Source organism: Scophthalmus maximus, chromosome 17, assembly GCF_022379125.1.
Source record: "Scophthalmus maximus strain ysfricsl-2021 chromosome 17, ASM2237912v1, whole genome shotgun sequence".
NCBI lineage: Eukaryota > Metazoa > Chordata > Actinopteri > Pleuronectiformes > Scophthalmidae > Scophthalmus > Scophthalmus maximus.
Window position 1 is genome coordinate 3,994,129 of NC_061531.1, and position 22,048 is coordinate 4,016,176.

Consider the following 22,048-nt stretch of genomic DNA (forward strand, 5'->3'; position numbering starts at 1 on the left):
AATCTTAATGGTGCATCAAATTGATTTGAATGAGCCGCGTGTTTCCATGCCGCACAATTTAATACTGAAGCAGCCCTTCATCTCAATCCAATTGAAAGTGTTCCTGCTGTCGCACTATTTTGTTGAGGACGACATTGTCTACTTTAACACTTTGGCGCGCCGATCTCAGTGTTCCCTGTTGTGGTTCCTTTTCGTTGAGTGAGTGTTGCAGCCACAAGGTCTTTGGCCCGGTTTACTGCGAGCAAGGAAAGCGGTTTACTAAACTTTTAATCTGCTGCGACAACAGCGTCCACTTTTCCTGGAAGGCTTCTCCGTAAGATTCCTCGACCTGGCAGCGGGGATTCACTCCCGCTCAGGCGCGAGGCCATGACACTGAGGTCGGACGCTGTTGGCCGATGAGGCCTGGCGTGTGGTCAGAGGTCTTCTCCGAGGCGTCTGGTTGGGGTGGGGAGTCAAGAGATTACGCTCCGTTTGGATCTCGTCCCATCCAAGGAAAACAGCTCCAGACCCACAGGGCACACAAGGATACCCTCTTGATACCTTGTCCACATTCTCTTCAGCCTCTAATTGGATTTGTACAATATATTATAACATTTTAAAGAGTAGATTAATGGTTTAAAGGAAACAGAACTATGTTTCTCTGATGATTCATTAGAATGCTAACCTTTGTTGATGAATCATTGGCAACAAGTATATATGGCCTTAGTTTAACAGATATGTGAAAGTTTGACCTGATGATGGGGGAAAACAAGAAAGGGAAGGGAACGCCAAAGTTATCGCACTTCATCCTGAGGGGAACATGAACCAACTTTGACGGCAAAATTCTTCCAGTAGATGTTGAATCATTTCACCCAAAAGCAACAAAAAAAGAAAACCCCGTCATCTGCGGGCAGTGCTAGAGGTTACGGTTGGTCCGCAGGTCTTAAGGTCCATCATCTGGGGACCAGGACGGTTGCCAAGATACTTCAGTCTGCACCAGAGTCGGGGACTGACTGAACTGATTTTTATCTTGGGACACCTGCTTTTTGGCGCTCGGCGTCCAGCAGACAAGCACTGTCGTCGCACTTTTACTTCGCACAGGACAACAAACCTGATGCATGAAAACAAACGCTGTTTTTATGAAATGCTGCTGGTGTAGACACACTGATAGGTTCCGCAGCAATACAAGCAGTTCAAACCTTGGGACCGCCAGCTGGGACCACACGAGCTGAAGAGTACCAAACAAAGCTCACGGAATTTAAACAAAGTCTTTACTCGAGGGGCCAGCTAGTTAGTCCTGCTGGCCCCGAAATAAACTTTCAAAAAATGGATCGTATATACGTCTACGGAGCTTCTCTGGTCTTACTGACCATCCAAAGCGCTGAGAAGTCCCACTCTCCCGTCCTCCATCCGAGACATAATCAGTGTCGAGCGTTGGGGGCGCGACAGGCCGATTAGAGCGCGGTGCTGTGTTGTCGTACTGCAGCCTGGTGTGGTGTCGTCGGCCCACTCCGCCCACTGGTTTTGGTAGAACTGGCTTGCGAGTGGCTCCTCTCAGCACTTCAGATGACTCGTCAGCCGACACAAGTCATCCCACGGGCGGTCTGGTCTTCTGCTGTAGAACCTCCCGGACAACCCAAGTCGTTGAACCATGCAGGTACATCGCAACATATCAAAACCCATTTGATCGATTATTTGACACGAAGAAAAACAAGTCCGATCTCTTCTCTTGTCGCCCCCCCCCCCCCAAATCCAAATTAGGCATACTCATGCAACACATGCACAGTCTTAAATGGGTTACATTACCTACGGTGCACCTCGGCTAAATTTAGAAACAAACTACTAAATTATTACGAACACTGAGACTCATGAGAGCCAGCTGATGTCAAATTTGTTCTAGGGTTGTTGTGCAGGAGATGATGTAACAATGAGCAGCTTTTGCTCTCCGCCAATCCAAAATCCCCCCCCCCCCCGGCCCTTTGCTCCCAAAAAACACAGAGGGGCACAGCTGGTACAGAGCAGACATGCCGCAGACCGACATGGATAGTGTGTGTCTGTGTGTGTGTGTTTGTGTGTGTGTGTGTCTGTGTGTGTGTGTGTGTGTGTGTGTTTGTGTGTGTGCGCGCAGACACAGATTGATAGACCGGAACATCCATTACAGATTTTTCCCCTTCAACTAAAGGAAAAGTGCTTCCAGCGAAGCTGCTGAAATTGAACAGTGTATTTTTTAATGACGCTCATATTCGCTGGCATTGCTTATGATTTTGGAAATTCTTTGAAAAAACCCGCACACATGCTTGGCCTCCGATTGAGTAACGATGACTAGTTATCGACTTGTCGCTGATATAAGCGCACATGACTTGATTGGATAATGTGTTTCAATCATCCTGTCGTATTATATTCATCATTATCTGGTAAAATGATGAACAATTATGTTGTTTTAAACCGCATAGGATCCAGAACAGGTTGCTGAGTCACGTGGGAAGCTGGAAGTCGGTGAGCGTTGTGGGTCCTGAGCGAAGGCCTATATAATGACCTCATGTTGTATGTAATGTAAAGTTATGTAATGCAACAGTGCAACACAGCTTTTTGTATTAATTTTTAATGGCCAACAAGAGGTTTAGAACATTTGACTATGCAACAAACTGCAAACTGCATGTCAGAGCAGCATGTGAATGTTGTCAAATTTTAAAATGAAATATAATATATCAATATTTTTAATCATAATAACGGCTGGGTGTTAGGCCCCCTGCTAATTTCTAAAAGTTTCTCTCAAAAATGAAATGAACTTTTTTTATTTTGGGGGGGGGTTGGCACCTGCTTTTGCTGCAGCATCCCTATTTCCAGCATCCATGGTGTAGTAATCCGTGTGGTAAATTTAAATATGAAAACTGACGGCAACAGCCAGGTTAACATAGAGACTGGAAACCAGCCGGACGACATCAACCCACTAGGGCATTAAAGGATATAATGGATACACTGGAAACTGGAAATACTAAAGCTAATTTGTCGTGGTTTATGGTGCCGATTTGCCTAAATGTCAACAAGCGTTGCTTAAAAATGTCACTGATAATCACTGAAAGCAGATGATGTTGACATTACCCACCTTCCCATTGTAACTGTCAATGGCTCATTCCATTGGCCGCTGCTACATGAGCCGTCACGAAAACTCAACCAAGAAGAGGAATCGACCAGTTCCTCCGAAACTCACCATATTTCCACCAGCCTCGGCTGTTCATGTTCGAACGCAGCGCTCTCGTGGAGCTCGAGCTGCTTCGCCTTTGGTGACTTTCTCTGTGCGTGGAAACTTTGGAGATGGCCACGAGAATTTGAAAATCAACTTATGCGGTCCGAACGACGTCTGCGTCCGCAGCGTGGGGTTTTTGCGACGACTGATCCGCTAAGGGGGCTGCACGCTGGGGTAGTGGTCGGCTACACAGCAAGAAGGTTCCGGGTTCGGATCCCGGTTCAACCAGGGCCTTTCTGTGTGGACTTTGCATGTTCTCCCCTTATTGAAGACTCTAAATTGACCGTAGGTGTGAATGTGAGAGTGAATGGTTGTCCGTCTCTGTATGTGGCCCTGCGATAGGCTGGCAGGGTGAACCCCGCCTCTCGCCCAATGTCAGCTGGGATTGGCTCCAGGCCCCCCGCGACCCTTAAATGGATAAAGCGGTAGACGATGGATGGATGATCCACAAAAACGGACTAATAACGGACCCGCTGGTGTAAAAAAATGTTTCGCAGAGACTGAGGCTCTGTCTCCCGCTCATGTTTCACCACACACACATGCATCGGACCCCCCCAACACACATGGCTCACCCTCCCCCACGGATTCATTCATGCAGACTGGTGTTATGTAAGGGGGTTAGTACCTCCGCTCCTCACACACACACATGTCCTTACATCAACTCCATGTGTCAGACCAGGACAGAGAGAGAGAGAGAGAGAGAGAGAGAGGGCATGAAAACATGAGAGAGGTAGAAGAAAAAAATAGAAGGAGCAGAGAAAACATAAGGGAGAGGGAGGGAGGGAGGCCCGACTATGGTGCTCAACCTCCTAAACCTGTGGAATGCACACACACACACACGCACACACACAAACACACACACATGCACACACACACACACATGCACACACACACACACACATGCACACACACACACACACACACACACACACACACACACACACACACACACACACACACACACACACACATGCACACACACACACACATTTACTAAAAGAAGAGGAGGTGCCTGTTAAAGGGCCTTCGGCAGGATGATCGGGATTTAAAAGGAAGGAAAGGACAAAGGAAGCCAAGGGAGACGAGTACAACTGTTAGTGGAGGAATGTGTTTTTGACGGTGAACTACCCGCATTTTGAGGATGTTGACAATTTTTTAGGAGGACGATGTGGCAAACTGTGAATAGTTTGCCCCGAACATTTGATATAGAACCAGAAGATGTATATTTTTTTTTACATGTTTAACACAGGAACATATATTCGTCGCATTGGACTGGATCTTAAACTCAAATATCTTTCTTAGGGATTTCATTTCCATCCACATGTGGTGCTTGCGATAAATGCAACGGGAATCATCGTTTTACGATGAAAGTGCCGTCATGGCCGTGACAAACATCACGACTGGTCGGACAAGGTTGCGGTGACCTGATAATGAACGTAATGCTTGTTATGGATGGGGACGATTGAGATGTACTGAGAGTAGCAAGTAGTTTTCATTTGCATATGATGACATCACAACTTGTTTTGGAAAACCGTTCATGTTTAAGTGTTGCAATTTTTCACCAGGGGGGAACAGGTGGAAGTCTCGCAAAAACCATTACGCTGCCAGGGCGCCCCGTCGGGTGGCCACTTGGAAACCCCCTGGACGGTGCTCTGACCACAGACTTGTCAGAGAATAGTGAGACATCTAGTGTCCAGCAGCTGTATCCATGTTTACTGTACATACATAATGTTCTGGATCATTTATTGGTTTGGACGGAGGAGAGATTTAAATTCAAGGCTATTTAACAAGGTGATTTAACTTTTCATGTATGACACTTATCATGAGTAAAGGTGTCAGGCACAAATTATTCAAAACAGAGCATTTTATTATGGCTCGAACATATCTGGAGGTGATCTTTCACTTGCATTCAAGTGCTAGTAGCTGGAGCGGTGCTCGCAACTTCCGATGTTTTATCGCTATCTTGATGCCCATTGGAGAAACTTTAGCACTGTCGCCGCACGGCAACAAGGATCTTGGTTGGAATCCAGGTTCAGACCATCCGCGGGGCTGGGTTTCCTCCGGGTACTCCTGCTTCCTGCCACAGTCCGAAGACGCGCAGATTGGGTTAAGGTGGATTGTACGTTCTAAATTGAATGTGAGAGCGAATGGTCGTTTTGTCTCTGCATGTTGGCCCTGCGGTACGACCTGTCCAGGGTGAACCCCGCCTCTCGCCCAATGGCAGCTGGGATTGGGCTCAGCCCTGCTGCGGGTTAAGTAGTCCTACTACCCCCTCTACAGGACAAAGTGATTTTTGCCCGGTATGCATCATGTGTTATATCTTTAGGTACAGGTGTAATCCGCTGTTCAGGGAAATGTATCCGACAGTCAGCAGTATTTCTACTCATTCAGAGAGACTCGGCTGGGTCGTCTTCACAGTTTATTACTGAATGTATGAAAAGACAGGAACAACAATCGGCAGTGTCGTTAGATAAAGTGCACTTTTTTGAAAGCAGTGTCACAGTCTAAGGCTCAGTGAGGGCCTCCTCTCATGACCTACAGCTGACCCCATCCTACGCGGCAACGCGTAGGATGTAATGTAATCAGTAATGCACACGATGAACACACATACTGTCAACACACGTGTGTGCTAACAGAGGAATATAAGCAACACTTTGGCTCACATACTGTCATACAAAGCATGCTGCTGTACAATATAAAACTACATGCGCTCGGGACAAAAACACACCAATGTGCAAAAAAGTGTCGAGTGAGAATTTATCCCAGACGTTTAAGTTGCTGGCAGATATAGCAGGCGAATCTGGGACTTTTGCTTCCGCTCATTGGACCATTTGGCAAGTGGCTCATTCATTTTTCTTCCAGAGAGAAGATTGATGCCACTCCCAATACTGTAACTGCTGAATATGGAGCTACAACCAGCAGCCTGTTAGCGTAGCTTAGCATAAAGACTGGAAACAGGCTCTCTCCAAAGGTAACCAACCAAGGTAAAGCTGACTAATACGTTACCTACGTCTACTTTGTGTCATCCACACAACAATTTGTGGTTTTTCAGGGGTTAGAAATTACTGTGAACATAAATAAACAGTCCAGTACATTTCCATATGTGTGCAGATTAAACTGACAAAATCAAAAGCTTCAGAGCTCCTTGAAGGTGGCTTCTGTTAATCTCGTCAGTCTTTTTACTGAATGTACGGTAACTCAAAAAAAAGCAGTCGTCAAAATGTCCAATAATTCTACCTTGTTTTCTTGTCGATAGTATGCTAGCTCAATTTAAATAATCGTAAATGCAGCCACGTTGCAGTGAATAAAAATGTAGAATTCCTTTTAAAGCAAGAGAAATGGGAGGCAGGTGGAGGCAGGAGTGCAAAGACAGTGCATTTTAGACATACAAATATTTGAACATCTCTCGAACATATCTCAAAAATCGGATTCAAAGCGACAAAATCACAGTGTCCACTTGATTGGCAAGTGCTGGGACTGAGAGATGTGGCGGTGTCCGCAGGGGTGAGACCAAGACAAAAGACACTAAAGAAAGCGGGATACGAGAAAAGGCTGCGACAGTATCACGTCTACATTTTTCGATAAGTCCATTAATGGGTGTACTTGAAAGCATATTGACATTCTCTTTATACTTGGATATTGTTCTCTTCGATCGCTAGTCTACACGGCACGTGAAAAGTATGGATATTCAATGTCATTTAGACCTGACACAGGGTAAAGTGTAATATTCAGAATATAAGTGGGTGTGTACCTGGATGTACACAATTACAATGTATGATCAGTGTGGCGGTATCACTGGACCGTATCTATCATTTTCCACTCCCCTCACTTCCACGGACATTCCCTCACAGACCTGCGGCGTGCGAACCAAGCACCCGTTTGCTCTCTCGGTCCCGCAGTCCGGTCCGCCGCCCTGCGCGCCCTCACTCGCTCGAGGACTTTCCCTCGGCCGCCAGCCGCTGGTTGAGCCGACACAGCTGCCGAAGGAAGCCGTCGTTGGGTCCGATCTCTCTCTTCCGGCGAACGGTGGCCACGGCGGCGTGGACGTCCATGTCTTGGCGAAGCATCAGGTAGGCAATGACCAAGGTTGGAGAGCGGTTGTAGCCTTCCCTGCAGTGGACGTAGACTTTCCCTGCACAAGAGGACAAAAGCAAATGTTGGATGAAAGTCACATCTGGTGTCCGGCATATTACTTTACAGTTAAGGCTGCGTTCCGTCATGACACACTGGGATCTGAACTCTTGATTAAAGTGATAGTTCGTTGATTTTGAAGTGGGGTTGTATGAGTTATTTTTGCATAGTTAATATTTTACCTCATGGAGATGGTGATCAGCGATGTCATTTAACAGAGTACGGAGGAGAAATGGAAATAGCCTAAGTCACAGTCCCACTGTTGCAGAGGGGACCACCGAAAAACGTCTATTTCGCCACATTTTAAAAGGTTATCAAAAAAAATTAAAATCTGGTCAATTGTACGCTGGAGGACGTCTTTTTTTCACTGCTTTAGTGTTCCGCCAGACAGCCGTTTAAGTTTGTACTTTTTTATCAAGCGTACTTCGGCCATGTATTTACTGCACCAATGTACATCCTCCAGTTTACAAGTGAACTGATATTTTTTTTAGGTATGCATTTACGTTTTTCGGCGATGACATCGCTGATCACCATCTCCAAAAGGTAACATATTAACTATGCATAAGTAACTCATACAACCCCACTTCAAAATCACTGCACTATCCCTTTAACTTCACGAAAAGAAGGTGCGTTTTTTTCTTTTTTGGACTTCATTGTGTAAGCTTTGATTCACCCGTCTTAGTTCATTTACCTTTTTGTTATGCCGTGTTTGTTGTTTCTTGAGTTTGGTGTTTCCTGTTTTATTTTGACATTCATTTCCTGTCCCCCTGTATCTTCTCTGTCACTTGACATTGTCTTGTGTTTCCCTCTGATTGCCGCCACCTGTTCCTAACGTGTCTCACCTGTGTCTAATTATCTCTCCTGTCTATAAAGTCTCTGTGCTTTCAGCTCTATTCCCTCGTGTTTCCTGTAGAGTTTTAAGTTGGTTTTATTGAGGTAAATTTTGTCAAGTCTATTTTCTTTTTTGTTACTTTTATAAAATATTCTGTTTTCTGCATTTGGGTCCTGCTCCTTACAAATCCTAACAGCATTCACTGATTTCTAGCTAATTTGGGGACAGTGGAAGAAGCTCCTTCGCCTCGCTTCCCCCAGGTCCACCCTCTCGTCCAAATATGGTAACTTCTGGTTTCCAAAACCCCAGGGTGGCGCCTGAAACGGAATAATTGACAGAGTGGACGCTGATTCAGGAAGACAGAAACCGTGGATGTCGTAAGCAGAAGTATTTATTAAAGGAGCTCAATATTGACGAGACTTCCGGTTCGCTACACAGATCAACAGGTTCAGTGTTGGGCGTCCCAGGATAGTCTGCCCATCCCCGGTCTCTGTGGTGTATTTAGCTTTGAGTAATGTCGTCATCCTCGAGAGAGACTTAAGCTGCTCTCAGCTAGGATCGGCTTGCCATAGATCAGATGGCCTTGCCTGAGAAGACTCATCTTAAGAGTTTCTCAGGAAAGTTAGACGAAAATTCCACGACAGCACCCACCAAAACCCGAGACTTCAAAACTGCAGTTCACAAACCAATGGGTGAATCGACAGTTCCGCCTGTCAATTTAATTAAAATGTGTTATTTACATAAAACCATCTGTTGAGAAGTTAACATTTTTGTAGGTTTCTTTATTTATTATGAATACCGTTAAAAGTTTCTGTAGAGCTGAGCAAACCAGCAGACTCAAATGATAATCATACCATACACAGCCATTAACATTTCAAGTAGTCACTTAATCCATTATTTCAATAAAACCTACTTGGTCCAGCTTCAATATTAATCTTTCATTAAAGTCTCCAATCAGGACTTTTAGTGTTATGATTCTCAAGATATAACAAAATTGGTTGAAATTAGACTTAATTGTAGAGTTATGAACAGGCCTCCTCCAAAACACTGGATGGGGATTTCACTTTCACTCCATCTCTTCTCTGACCTTTTCCATTTTTGTACGCCAGCGCCTTCCCGATGAAGTCGGCCGCCTCCTCGAAGTAAACGCTGATGTCGAAGTGGTCCGTGTCGCTGGCTGGTATCCCTTTGTAGAGGACGCCTGTGCCGGCGTAAAACTCAGCGTTGGTGTTGACGTGCATGAAGGAGTTCCCCTCCGCCGCGTTCAGGATGTGGGTGACGCCCAGGCGCTTCAGACGCATCACGTTCATCGCCACAAACCTGGTTGGTGAGCGAAATACATTGTGACCATTTTCGTGTTGGGACTAAATCCTGACTACCCTCCCTGTATATAACATTAACAGCTATGTGAAGTCTATCTTTAGCTTTGTGAACAGGGTTAGGGTTTTTGTCCGCTTCTTAAGATCTGCTGGATTTGTTTGCATCAATCAATCACAGACTGAAGTACGGTGCCATTTAATCAACTGTCTTCGCGTGAAGTCTTTTGATTGTGAACTTAACGTGATTTGTGAACCCTAGCCCCAACCCCCGGATCTCCCTATTCAGACTGTCCTTGAAAATGAATCATTACCACCCACAACAAGCCTGTTTCACCTACATATAGCCCGATTATTATATTCTAATGTCATTGGCTTACACTCCAAATGCCACTACAGTTGTAACTGTCTGAGGTTTGTCCGTTTTATATGTATATAATCATATATATATTCACTTTGTTTCTCAGGCGCAGACTGACTTGCATCACACCACGGACACAAGCTTTGACAAAGTGTCCATTTTTATGTGCTTCGGAACAAAGAGTTAGTTTTTTACTTCTTCTGTCGTACAAAAGCACGGCTGTTCCACAGAGACACGATCTGCCTCATCTCAGCGTGAGCAGATCGTGTCTGCTCACGCAGGATGTGCCAAGGGATGGATGCATCACTTGGCACATCCTGCCTTTTCAGATGTAGAGAGCTAAAAATAGAGTCGCTGCACACTCGTGCTGATCCTGAATGCAGCATCACGCCTCCGCAAAAAGTGTCTGCCCGGCTTCCAGGCAGCACGGGGGACGGGGACAGAAACATTGAAAAAATAAAGAGGGACACCATCTTAGAGAAAATGACCCGTGGCTGCTCTCTTCACAAGTTTTCACGGAGCTGTATTGTTCAAGTCTTCATCCGTGAAGACATTTGCTCTGGTATAAAAAGACAAGTGTTTCTGCTCTGTCCATTATGACTTCTTTAGAAAGGAAGGATATGATGAAGGAGGCACTACAGAGGTTCGCTCTCCTCACATACACTGCCATGACTCACGATGCCGTAGGAGCTTCTGTTTTTAAAGCTTTCAGATGTAACATTTAAAATCTCCAACACTTTCGTATTTGTATGCCTGGAGAATGTTCTTCCAAACCACAAATGCTGTTTATCAGCACATGTTCAGGAGCTATGACTGACAAGTGCTGTGAATGAAATTATTTTGTGTGCAATTATCTGTATCCTCAACAAGCTTCTTCCACTTATCACTCAGCCATGCGTTCATTGTCCTTCAATAGTTATTATTTCCAGTGTACTGTATCTGTTGTTTCAACTAAAGGTTGTTTACTTATCGATGATTCAAACTGTTACTGTTACATATATTTATACGTTATCATCATACTAGAGCAAATATGCATCCTTCCTTTAATCCACATATATTAGCACTGCTGTCTTCTAGTTCAACCTTTTGAGGAAAAACTTCTCCAGACCATAAACACGTGACCTCCACTTCGCTAGACCGGAAACACGTGACCTCCGCTTTGCTAGACCGGAAACGCGTGACCTCCCCTTCTCTAGACGGGAAACGCGTGACCTCCCCTTCTCTAGACGGGAAACGCGTGACCTCCCCTTCTCTAGACGGGAAACGCGTGACCTCCCCTTCTCTAGACGGGAAACGCGTGACCTCCCCTTCTCTAGACGGGAAACGCGTGACCTCCCCTTCTCTAGACGGGAAACGCGAGACCTCCCCTTCTGTAGACGGGAAACGCGAGACCTCCCCTTCTCTAGACGGGAAACGCGAGACCTCCCCTTCTCTAGACGGGAAACGCGAGACCTCCCCTTCTCTAGACGGGAAACGCGAGACCTCCCCTTCTCTAGACGGGAAACGCGAGACCTCCCCTTCTCTAGACGGGAAACGCGTGACCTCCCCTTCGCTAGACGGGAAACGCGTGACCTCCCCTTCTCTAGACGGGAAACGCGAGACCTCCCCTTCTCTAGACGGGAAACGCGTGACCTCCCCTTCTCTAGACGGGAAACGCGAGACCTCCCCTTCTCTAGACGGAAAACTGCGAGACCTCCCCTTCTCTAGACGGAAAACTGCGAGACCTCCCCTTCTCTAGACGGAAAACTGCGAGACCTCCCCTTCTCTAGACGGGACAAAACTGCGAGACCTCCCCTTCTCTAGACGGGACAAAACTGCGAGACCTCCCCTTCTCTAGACGGGACAAAACTGCGAGACCTCCCCTTCTCTAGACGGGACAAAACTGCGAGACCTCCCCTTCTCTAGACGGGAAACGCTAGACCTCCCCTTCTCTAGACGGGACAAAACTGCGAGACCTCCCCTTCTCTAGACGGGAAACGCAAGACCTCCCCTTCTCTAGACGGGAAACGCGTGACCTCCACTTTGCTCCTGTTATATCTGGATATTTTTTATTATCTAACTATTTCAGTTTTTAAGACACACTTTTGTAAACATGATGATAGTTTGGTATTTGGTATGATTAGATTAATAAATTGGATTAATTTGATACATACATTGGTTTGTTTACACTGTCATTTATATACATGTATAATGTTTGTTTTATAAGTCGCCCAACAGTAACAGTCCACACAAGTAGCTTGCCCTGTGTCATCATATTCCTTTAATTGCTGCACTGATCATAACTTGATTTCATTGATTCTCAGTCAATGTTAATAAAACAAGCAATCGTACAACCTGTCACTGCGATTATGTCACAAAATCGCTAAAAGGAAAATCAGCCAGCTACTTCCTTATTGTAGAGTGGGGGTCGCGTGTTTCCGGTTAGAGTGGTCTGCAGCCAGACCCTTCTCGAACAGACTGGGATTCGTCTGGAGGGGGCCTTAAAGAGACAGGAGCTGAGAGCTAATGGACAACGTTAGGGAACATTAGAGCATATAAACCTTCTCAAGTGATAAACCAAATTAAAGCTATGAACCTGAATTTGAGAATAATAGATCTTTTTTTAATCTTTTCATCTAACTTTCAGCAACAAAGTGGATATGTGTAGCCTCTAATGTATAACTATTGCATTCTCACACAATTCCAGCAAAGGACACAATAGAGCGACAAGATTCAAATGTCAAAATCAAAGCAGCATATGGGCTCAGGTAGGACTTTTGGTTTCTAGTTATGCTCGTTGTGCATCCTCGACTTCCAACCATGCAGCTTGATATCATCATACATCATCATAACTGACCCAGTTTGTTTTAACCCCTACACCAGTGTGCGTTCTCAACAAGATCAAGCTGATTCAATTTCAAGTCGACTAAAACGCACGATTAAACCTACATGGAGGAAAAAAATGAAAATGACTGCGGAGGCTGAAATATGGAGCACCCATATCTCTGGATGTTTGGATTCACCAGGGGACGGACGGGTTAAGTACCAGCTATCTCTCCAACTCCTCCATCCCCGCCATCTTCCGTCTGTGCTCCATCACTCTCCACCTCTTCAAACATTAAAGCATCTTCTTGTCTGTCGCGGCCCCTCGGGCCCCGGTCAGTTTGTGGCAGACAGTCGCTGCCAAACAGGAGAATAAAATGTCTGCTTTTTAACATCAAACCTGGAAGAAAAGAGCATAACACTATACCCCCCCCCCCCCCATGAAATATTACAGTGGCTTACTATGTTACCTGCCTTTCTAACAGAACAGGCAACCTCTAGGAGCCCATCATCATGATTTTAATAAATGATTTTTAAACGCATTAAAACTGTGATGGACAGTTTATACTCATCTTTTGTGGGGTAATAATCTAATAACAACCATATCATTTGGCTGGAATTGTACCGATGCATCGTCTAAATGATTTAATGGGATTAGTGTAATTCGATCGATTAAAGGTACATTCGGTCATTTATTGTTTGATCAGCAGTGAACTGATAAAAGCCGATTCGGAATCTACAGGGGTTGTTTATGCTGCATGGCCTGAGACAGAGACACGTCCACTGTGCATGATGTGGGGGAACAAAGACGAGAGAGGACTCACGCGTTGCCGACGTAAATCCTCGGGTAGACCTCGTGAAAGTGTTTGGTCGGCCAGCTGTAGAAGCCGCCGTCGTCCGTCAACAGGTCGTTGAGCTGCTGGAGGGACACCTCGAAGCTCGACATGTCCGCGGCCGCCGCGGACAGCTGCGGGCTCGGCTTGCTCCTCATACCCGACGACGAGGGAGGGGGGACGCGGCGGACAGGTGTCGTGTTCGGCGGGCGGCGGGCTGCTCCGCTCCGACCGGCCTCCAGGGCGGCTCTGAACCGCTCCGTGTGGAGGTAACCGAGACCCATGTGCAGGGCCGGCCTTGGCTTTTCCGGGGGGCCTGGGGACTGTGGTGCCCACAGGGTGCCCGTATGAGAAAGATAGAGAGAAAAAAACACACTGGCTCTAATTTAATGATCTATGAGCACATGGAGCTAGGGCATGTCCATGTGCACTATTGCAAGTTTATGTAGGTGATTAATGTAGGTTTTACTTTTAATAAAAATCTGTGTTTTTGGCGCAGCCCAGACTCGAAAACAAAAAAAATGGTGCAGACTGCATCGTACAACAATGCGAGTGCAGTTTGTAAAAGTTGTTTAGTTAAGAAATGTTAAGAGACATGCCAGCGGGTGGCGCTGCAACTCTGCGGTTTTGGCCTAGTTGATAGTAGGGATGGGACGATGCCACTTTTTCGTGTCCGATCCGATACCGATCCTGCAACCTTGAGTATCTGCCGATACAGATCCAATACAAATCTGATACAATCTTTTCCCCACTCGTAAAATAAAATATTACTAATGCATTGTTCAGGATGCACTTTGCTTAACCTAGCCATCTAACACCTCATACTCAAATGTGAAACAAATAATCAACCCCCCTGAAGGATGACACACTTAGCCAGCACGTGACTGAGTTATGGAATACTGCTGTTTTATTTCTCACAGAACTTTTTTGGCAGAATGTTTTATGGTGAGCACCATTCAAACAAGCAAAAAAAAACCTAATTGAACTGTAAACTGTTAATTAAATAATAATAAATTAACATAAATATATGATGCCGGCATGTCGTTCAATGCTTAGTAGATATGTAAATAGGCATTTATTTGGTATGTATCCTGGGATTTATCGGATCTGATTTTACGTCTTATTTATTCAGATATCCGATCATGTCATTTTGGCCAATATTGCCCCAATACCGATATTGAATATCGGATTGGGCCATCCCTAGTTGTTAGTGCATCGGACTCCCTTACAACTGAGTTTATCAATCATTGGTTTGCAACAACCAGAGTGTACACTCATTGTGCACCCGCTTATGTAGATGCAAATTACTCTTTTGACAATGTGCCCTTACAATAACAGAAATATGTAGCCAATTGATGGGTGTAAGTGCGTTCGCTATTTAAACAATGTGGGCAAATATATACAGGGAAATGAAAACTGCTTTTGTCTGAAACCTGCAGAGACATTTGCATCGCACCTTTCACATTATGTGCCAGTAGATACTAGTATTGGTCCGTGACGGTCCATGAAATATTTCTGTTAGATCCTCCCTGCATTGTGATTGTTAATACAAATGACTTTGAAAGACCTCACCTAATTTGTAATTTTTGTTATACATGTGTAGTTCAATGACATCATCAGGGTTATTTTCTCACTTGTAAAAGCTCTTCCAGGGAATTGGTGAACTTTAAAGGTGCTGGTATGTGGGGTTTGTTATTCCGGGACATCACCAGGCTAGCAGTTCCCCCACTGTTTCCAAGTAGGCTACAATTTAAACAAAGTTTAAGTGATCCCGAATTTTGGGCAAGAAATGTTTTTAGATAATTTTGGTGAATTTCCATTTGAAATCGTTTTTAATAACTTTGCTACTGTACAGTGCAGAGTCACCAAATTAGGCTGCAACCTTTTGTTCGTCCGAAATACGAGCTGTAGTGTGGCCATGGGAAGTTCATCTTTGTCTGGGGTGATTTTGGTAACACTACAGTTAAGAGCAGTGAACCTATTGATTTTTTTGTGGAGCTCATCTTTGGCGTTGCACTTTGCAGACGGTCCCTGGGCACTCGCTGCCGCTGCACATAGAGACACATGTTATTCCTCCAGCCCGGAATTCAAGTCACTTGGATGAAAATGTTACTGTAGCTCATTGTGTACACAATTCTGATGGGAAGAGGCTACGCTTGTGTTTATAGAACGTTTCGTTTTTACAAGTTATTGAACTGGAGAGTCAGAATCTGTCAATATCTTTCCAATTTTACCGGATTCTTTTTATATAACGTGACTGGAGGGGGTCTTTAACAAATATCTCTTGAAGCGGTAAATACATTTTGTGATGTGGCAACATTATGGTTAATGTTTGGTGAGGTGTAGTCAGACACACAACTTGATATTATCATCATTACTACAGCTGAGGCCTTTGTCTCGTTTTTCTTTAGAGGACGGACACACTGACACAGAGTTATTTTGTGCAAGAAATGATTTATTTATTGATGTACTGAAGTATCATAATTGACAGGCTTTTCAGTCATAATGCTTTGAGGACAGTGTTATTACATCTACAAGTACCAATGCTGCATCTTATCATCAGTAAAGCTAGAAGTCAAATGAACTAGGAAGAGAAACAGCCCCACACCCTGGTGCAAATATGTCACACCCCAGCTTAACTCTCACCGTCTGCCGCTGCCAGGCTCCGCTGGCTGTTTGGCTTTGGGAGGACACCGCTTCAGTAGACACAGAAAATAAAAACAAAAAAAGGAGGAGTCACACCGTTTCACCACAGTCAGTCACCGCAATGTGGTCAGGTTATAAAGGTGCCAAAGGTCCATCAGCAAGACCAAACACCAGCATACGGCTTCACATTTGCCGAGCTGCTTCCTGGCTATACCTACTTTTCCTTTAGTTATTTTAACTCCTGACTAATCTCTGATTGAAACTGTTGAAGAAGTACAACTTTTGCTCCTTTAGCAACTTTAGAAAGAATGTGTTTCATCATTTTGGACTAGAATCACCTATTTCAACGAAGTTTATGGCTCACGTTAAACAAAATCGGACTTCCTGTGCGTGCCACGTAACTCCTCCTGATCTTTGCCTTCTGAAAGTTCATAATATCCACTACTTTGCAGTCAGGGCAGAAGCTCAGATACTACATTCCTAGAACAAGCAAATCTACAGTCGGTAAGCGATACAAGCTTTCAGAAAAGTCTCCCCTCAGAGTCAAGCTGCCCCCCCCCCCCCCCCCCACCCCCACTTCAACCTTTTAGCACATCTCTGGTTGCATCTTTGCCGCCCGGCAGCGTAGGACTTTGAGGAAGCTATCAATCTTGTGGGAGTCCCTTCGAAAGCAAGACATCAGGAAATGGAAGTTGATCAATTTGGAGATCCTGTCCTGGCCGATGTCATTGCCTGTGTAAGGCAGCAAGGAGAGGGTCTGAGCTTCCGGACCCATCTGGGAGAGGAAGGACACAGGGGAGGGTGGGCGAGCTTTAGTAGACATGCTACAAACAAAGATCTGTTCCTTGGTTGGTCAGACATGCGCACCCACCTTGCTAGAGAGGACATCCAGGCCATCTCCCAGGATCTTGGAGTGCTCCTGCAGCTCCTGGATCTTGTTGGATATGCTGTTGTGTGCCGGATGGGGCAGGGTGTAAGCAGAGTCGGAGAGGACCACCAGGGGGTCCACCCAGGCCTGGAGCAGAGAGCGAGCCAGCGACAACAGGTCTGACCCCTGGAGGACAAGTCACACAGATAACACAAGATGAAGATGTTGTAATCCCAACTCTTTGTCAGTGAATTTTACATTTATTTTTTATCCATGAATTTCCTAAAAAATGTGAAACCTTTCCATACTTCCTCAACTAGAGTATGCTATTAAAACACAAACATCATTGTTCCGGTTTCCATGAAACACAAATAGATTCATTTGGTCCTTTCACATATCGTCAACCTCATGTTCAGCTGTAACTTGTTCAGATTTCAGGAGATGAAATTGTTATTTTGATGATCACCTCAGCTTCCGTGGCATTCACCTCACTTACTCCAGTGAGAGCTGAAAAAGCTTGTTCTTTTTAGTTTGTAGTCAGTGAAACTTCATTCCCATATTGCAATTAAAAAGGGAAGGAAAAAATAAAATAAATGTAGTAATCAGAAACATTGTACAAACAAACACAGGACATTGGATCTGCTGTAGATAGAAAAAGGCAAAAAAAAGAAGAAGAGAAGATGGGAGCAGTAACGTGAAGAGCCTCGCTGAGACAAACAAAAGCAAAGAATAGACGAGAAATAAATTGAGATACGACAACTCACCGATATTTGAAGAGCTTGCGCTTTGTCACTGGGTGTCTGCAGAGATGAGGTGTGGCACATGGAGGGGCGGGGTGTCATCACCCGACCTATCGGAGGGAAATGAGAGTCCTGGGGAGGGACAGAGGGATGTCGCTACTTTTACTGTATGTAACGGGTAATTGTGGTTATGTTATGTTGGCCAGGTTTATGTCCGTTTGCCTTCGTCTCCACCTCTGTGTTGCTATGCAGGACGTAAGCCGTGTAACGTGTGAAGTGGAGCTCTGAAAAAATGTGATTTATGAAGTTGTTCCTGGTATATGAATGATAAGTAGTGCACCATCATTTGGTGAAGGTCTATTCACGGGCAGGAGTAGGCTAATGTTATTCTGTGGCTGTGTTTCCATCATATAGTTCACCGTGATTTTTCTGCTGTTTGCATTGTAGATCATTATTTTCATGATTTCCGTCGTCAAGCAAAGTGAGGTGTATTGACCAAGCGTTGACACTCGACCTCACCATCAATGAAGGGAGACGTTATGAACACCAGCGACACGTTTAACCCACAGTTTACTCGAGTCCGCTGAATGACACATATTTCGCCGTGCTGGAAAGCAAGCTTCAAAATCCTACCCTATGTCGATTCTGACACGTAGATGAACGAGCACCGACAGCCGCCTTGCAAAACCCACTCGCACGGCCTTATGAGGCCGTTTATAGAAATAAATGAACTTTCAAGAATACAAGTAATCTTCTTTTCTCGAGTATTTGAATTCATGCCCCAGTGAATACATATAAAAGAACACACACACACACACACACAGAGGTACTGACCAGTTCCTGGGCGAGTATGGTGCTGAGGGAGTGCATTTTGTCCGAGTGCTGCGAGGCTCGGTCGAGCAGGTCGTTGGTGGGGACAGCGCTGCACGATGCCGCCACGTACAACACTGCGGACGAGAGGGTAGAGAGATTTGTTTCTCTTCCATTTTTCCGTCTCATCAGCCACTTTCACAAGACACTTAATGAGACGGTGTGTTAGTCTGGCCTGCCCTGACCAGCAGCAAGAACAGGCGTCCAGGCTGAAATCAATGCAGTTCATTTTATCCCTCATCAGGTATATTTTTCCGAGTATTAATTGAATGAATTAGTGAATTTTGTTATTCAAAAAAACAGAATTACTCCAGTTTTACGGTTGAAGAGTTCAACCAACAGCGGATTTTAGGGTTTCAGTTACTGTAGGTCTGATATCATTATAACAAATAGATCCCTTAAAGTGGATTATTAAAAACTGTAACTGGGATAAATACTCATTCAACAGAGGAAGAATGATTTTGTTAGAGCTCTGGAAGACAAAACCCGTAATGCGACCTCAAAAAAATATTATAGGCATTTTTCCGCTGCAAATGTCTGGTTACTTTTCAGCAGGGAAACATGCTATAACAATTATACTTCCTCTGTGATGAGCCAATTTTAACTGATATAACAGCTTTCAGGTGATGAGTTGGTCTAGCTCTCTATGTGCAGAATATCAAAAATCTTAGACGTGAAAATGTCATCAAATATCGAGAAACGTGAGAGAAACATAGCAGGGAGAATTGTTTAGAACAGAGACACAAAGATTTCAAACTTTCAAAATATTTCCAAAGACGGACAAATGACATGGACGAGCCGAGCTCTCCTCACCCGCCACCAAGAGTTTGCCTCCGCTGGATCTTCTGTGAGCCATCTCCTTCTTTGAGCGTCTTCCTCGCTATTTCATTCCACGGCTCCATTTTGCCGCCGTTTTATAGGCGCGGGGCGACGGTCGAGCGAACTGTTTGGAACTTGTTTGGTCCAGTTCATAATGAGAAACATGGTCAGGGAGATTTGAATGGATGCAACAGGATGTGCGTGTGTGTGTGTGTGTGTGTGTGTGTTTGTGTGTGTGTGTGTGTGTGTGTGTGTGTGGAAAAAGTTCCTCCTTCCAGACCTTAATCAGGTGGATTAATAAAAACACGTTGGCCGCACCACTGCATCATCTGAAGGTTGAGTTACTGACGACCACGTGGGTTCCGTGACACACACTGACCCCCCTCATGTTTACCGTTCACCCCACCTGCCACCGACCTCTGGTCTTTAGAGACGCTGATGTCAAATATCTCCCATCACCTGTTTGAACTGTTTCCCTCTGGTAAACGCTTACAGGTCCGTCGAAACACGCACCACAAGATTCATGAAGAGTTCTCATCCCAAAGTCATCACCATACTGAACTCTCAACTGAAAGCGCACACCCCAAATACATGTCAGCATTAATGTGCAATTTATCATACACAATGCACTTTACTGTCATAGGAAATATGGACTTCTAAAACTGCATACGTTGGCAATGAGTGTATGGTACATATGCTGGCATGAATGTGAGTAAGAGTGAGTATGGATGGACAATGAATGAAAGCATTATTTATTTTGAATTATTTTTATTTAATTTATATATATATATATATATATATATATATAGAGGAATAGTAGATAGGAAGGACAATTCGACCTCACAGCTAAATTAATATAATGAATGCACGCTGGATATATTTAAACCCACAAGAAGAGGTAAAGGTCTTTTATGAAATTCATAACATATATACATATATATATATATATATATATATATATATATATTGAGCCCCACTACACCTGAATTTCATTGAATTTTTTACAATGACAAAGAAGTCTATCTATTAAAGTTCATTTTTGAAAATATGGAATTAATATAATTCCTCAATTGATCAGCTATACTGTATCTGACTCCACTTATTACATATCAGACCTTTACCTCTTCTTGTGGGTTTAAACATATCCAGAGAACATTCATTACATTAATTTAACAACAGGACACACACACACTTCGCCATGTGGCGTGCTGACATCCTGACAAAACCAGAGGGCTGGAAACTTCGAACTGGTCTTCGATGTTTGGGGGTCTTGAATATTTGTGTTACAGGTCTGAGGCTGTGAACTGGGTAGCTGCACAAACAAAGATCTAGGGGTGAGGTCGAATTGTCCTTCCTATCTATTGTTCCTGTCTACTATGATTGACCTAAGTGGAAAACGTCATGAGGTGAAGGAAAAGTGTGAAGGACTGATAGGACGTAGGAAAAGCCGACAGCGGCGCTCAGAGAATCCGACTCGACTTTCACTATACCACGTCATTATGCGACGGTGGATGTTATTGACGTGCGTCTCCCGTGATGAAACTACTAATTTCCGAAGATGTACTACAAAAAATGCAGCGGCTCCATCAGCATGATTCAGTGTGTGTTACCACCGTGTGACATCAGATGTAAATGATTCATATGTAACAGTAACTGACATGATGACGTGCGTCTCTTCTGGGTCATATTCATACTCTCCTACTACTTCTTCTTCTACTTCAGATTGAATCATTTACTTTCGTGCGTGGCGCGTCACGTTATATATCGCTGCCGCAATGAATTATGGGGCGTCTGTATCTCATTACTCTCACATAGGAAGGTCCAGTGTACCCTAGGAGATAGGAAAGGAAGCATTGAAGCTCATTTCCTATGCTTTTAGAGAATCCAAACGGCTCTTATCATGGCTGCCTATCATATACTTCCGGGTCACGTCAAGATTTGGGAAACTTCCTAAGACAATTTGACAATTTGACCTCACCCCATGACTCACTTCACAAGTATATTATAAAGAGTTTTTCCACCACTTTCAAAAGAAAAATTGCACAATAAATATGTGTGTTGGGGTACTAATATTACGAAGAAGAAGTGTACATTTTTCCTCTTTGTGAAACGTTATTTACATTTGTAAATCTTACAAAAACTATGTAAATGATATGTACTATATGGTAAAAATAGTACATATATGCAAATATATAACAAATATCATATTTGATGTATTATATTGTATATCATAATCACTTGTGTTGTTGTGTTTGGGTCAGACCTCCTCTGAGCTCAAACAGGTTTCTCCATTTTTTTAAGTGGGCCTCGAACTCTTGTCTTTAGATAGGGTTAGGGGTTAGCTCCTAGCTAAGCCTCATCAGAAAGTTACATATCATGTCTTCTCTCAAGGCAAAATTATGCACAAAACTGTCTCTACATATTCTTTGCAGACTCCATGGAGTCGCCCGTGTGCTGAATTTTTCCCATAACACTTTGCTTTAAACGCCCCGCCCGCCAGCGCCGGGCCTCCTCCATTCATTCTACACTATAACACACATGATGCAGCGACATACAGCCTGACTTTGAAATCTCCTCTGGTTTTATCTCCTGGAAGGTGCCACT

General features: G+C 44.3%; 2 protein-coding genes across 2 annotated transcripts; both read right to left on the minus strand.

Annotated features, from left to right (window-relative positions):
* Positions 1-5,632: 5,632 nt before the first annotated feature.
* Positions 5,633-13,810, minus strand: LOC118288422 (dual specificity protein phosphatase 3-like). The gene is made up of 3 exons (XM_035614503.2): positions 13,493-13,810; positions 9,277-9,509; positions 5,633-7,358 (listed from the first exon to the last, which is right to left on the minus strand). The coding sequence occupies exons 1-3, from the start codon at positions 13,783-13,785 to the stop codon at positions 7,150-7,152; spliced, it is 735 nt and encodes a 244-aa protein (XP_035470396.2). The 5' UTR covers positions 13,786-13,810; the 3' UTR covers positions 5,633-7,149.
* A 2,125-nt stretch (positions 13,811-15,935) lies between these two features.
* Positions 15,936-19,550, minus strand: prl (prolactin). The gene is made up of 5 exons (XM_035614504.2): positions 19,439-19,550; positions 18,590-18,702; positions 17,780-17,887; positions 17,019-17,201; positions 15,936-16,922 (listed from the first exon to the last, which is right to left on the minus strand). Exons 1-5 carry the CDS (start codon positions 19,479-19,481, stop codon positions 16,734-16,736), a joined length of 636 nt encoding a protein of 211 aa, XP_035470397.1. The 5' UTR covers positions 19,482-19,550; the 3' UTR covers positions 15,936-16,733.
* Positions 19,551-22,048: the final 2,498 nt, after the last annotated feature.

Bases quoted from the DNA above. Each gene is read 5' to 3' on its own strand.
- prl (XM_035614504.2), bottom strand. From the start codon at position 19,481: ATGGCTCACAGAAGATCCAGCGGAGGCAAACTCTTGGTGGCGG. The intron at 17,202-17,779 runs GTGAGTTGTCGT...CTTGTCCTCCAG, and splicing joins CGCAAGCTCTTCAAATATCG to GGGTCAGACCTGTTGTCGCT. The intron at 16,923-17,018 runs GTGGGTGCGCAT...TTCCTCTCCCAG, and splicing joins TGGATGTCCTCTCTAGCAAG to ATGGGTCCGGAAGCTCAGAC.
- LOC118288422 (XM_035614503.2), bottom strand. From the start codon at position 13,785: ATGGGTCTCGGTTACCTCCACACGGAGCGGTTCAGAGCCGCCCTGGAG. The intron at 9,510-13,492 runs GTGAGTCCTCTC...CTCACCAACCAG, and splicing joins AGGATTTACGTCGGCAACGC to GTTTGTGGCGATGAACGTGA. The intron at 7,359-9,276 runs GTCAGAGAAGAG...CCTCTTGTGCAG, and splicing joins GGCGTACAAAAATGGAAAAG to GGAAAGTCTACGTCCACTGC.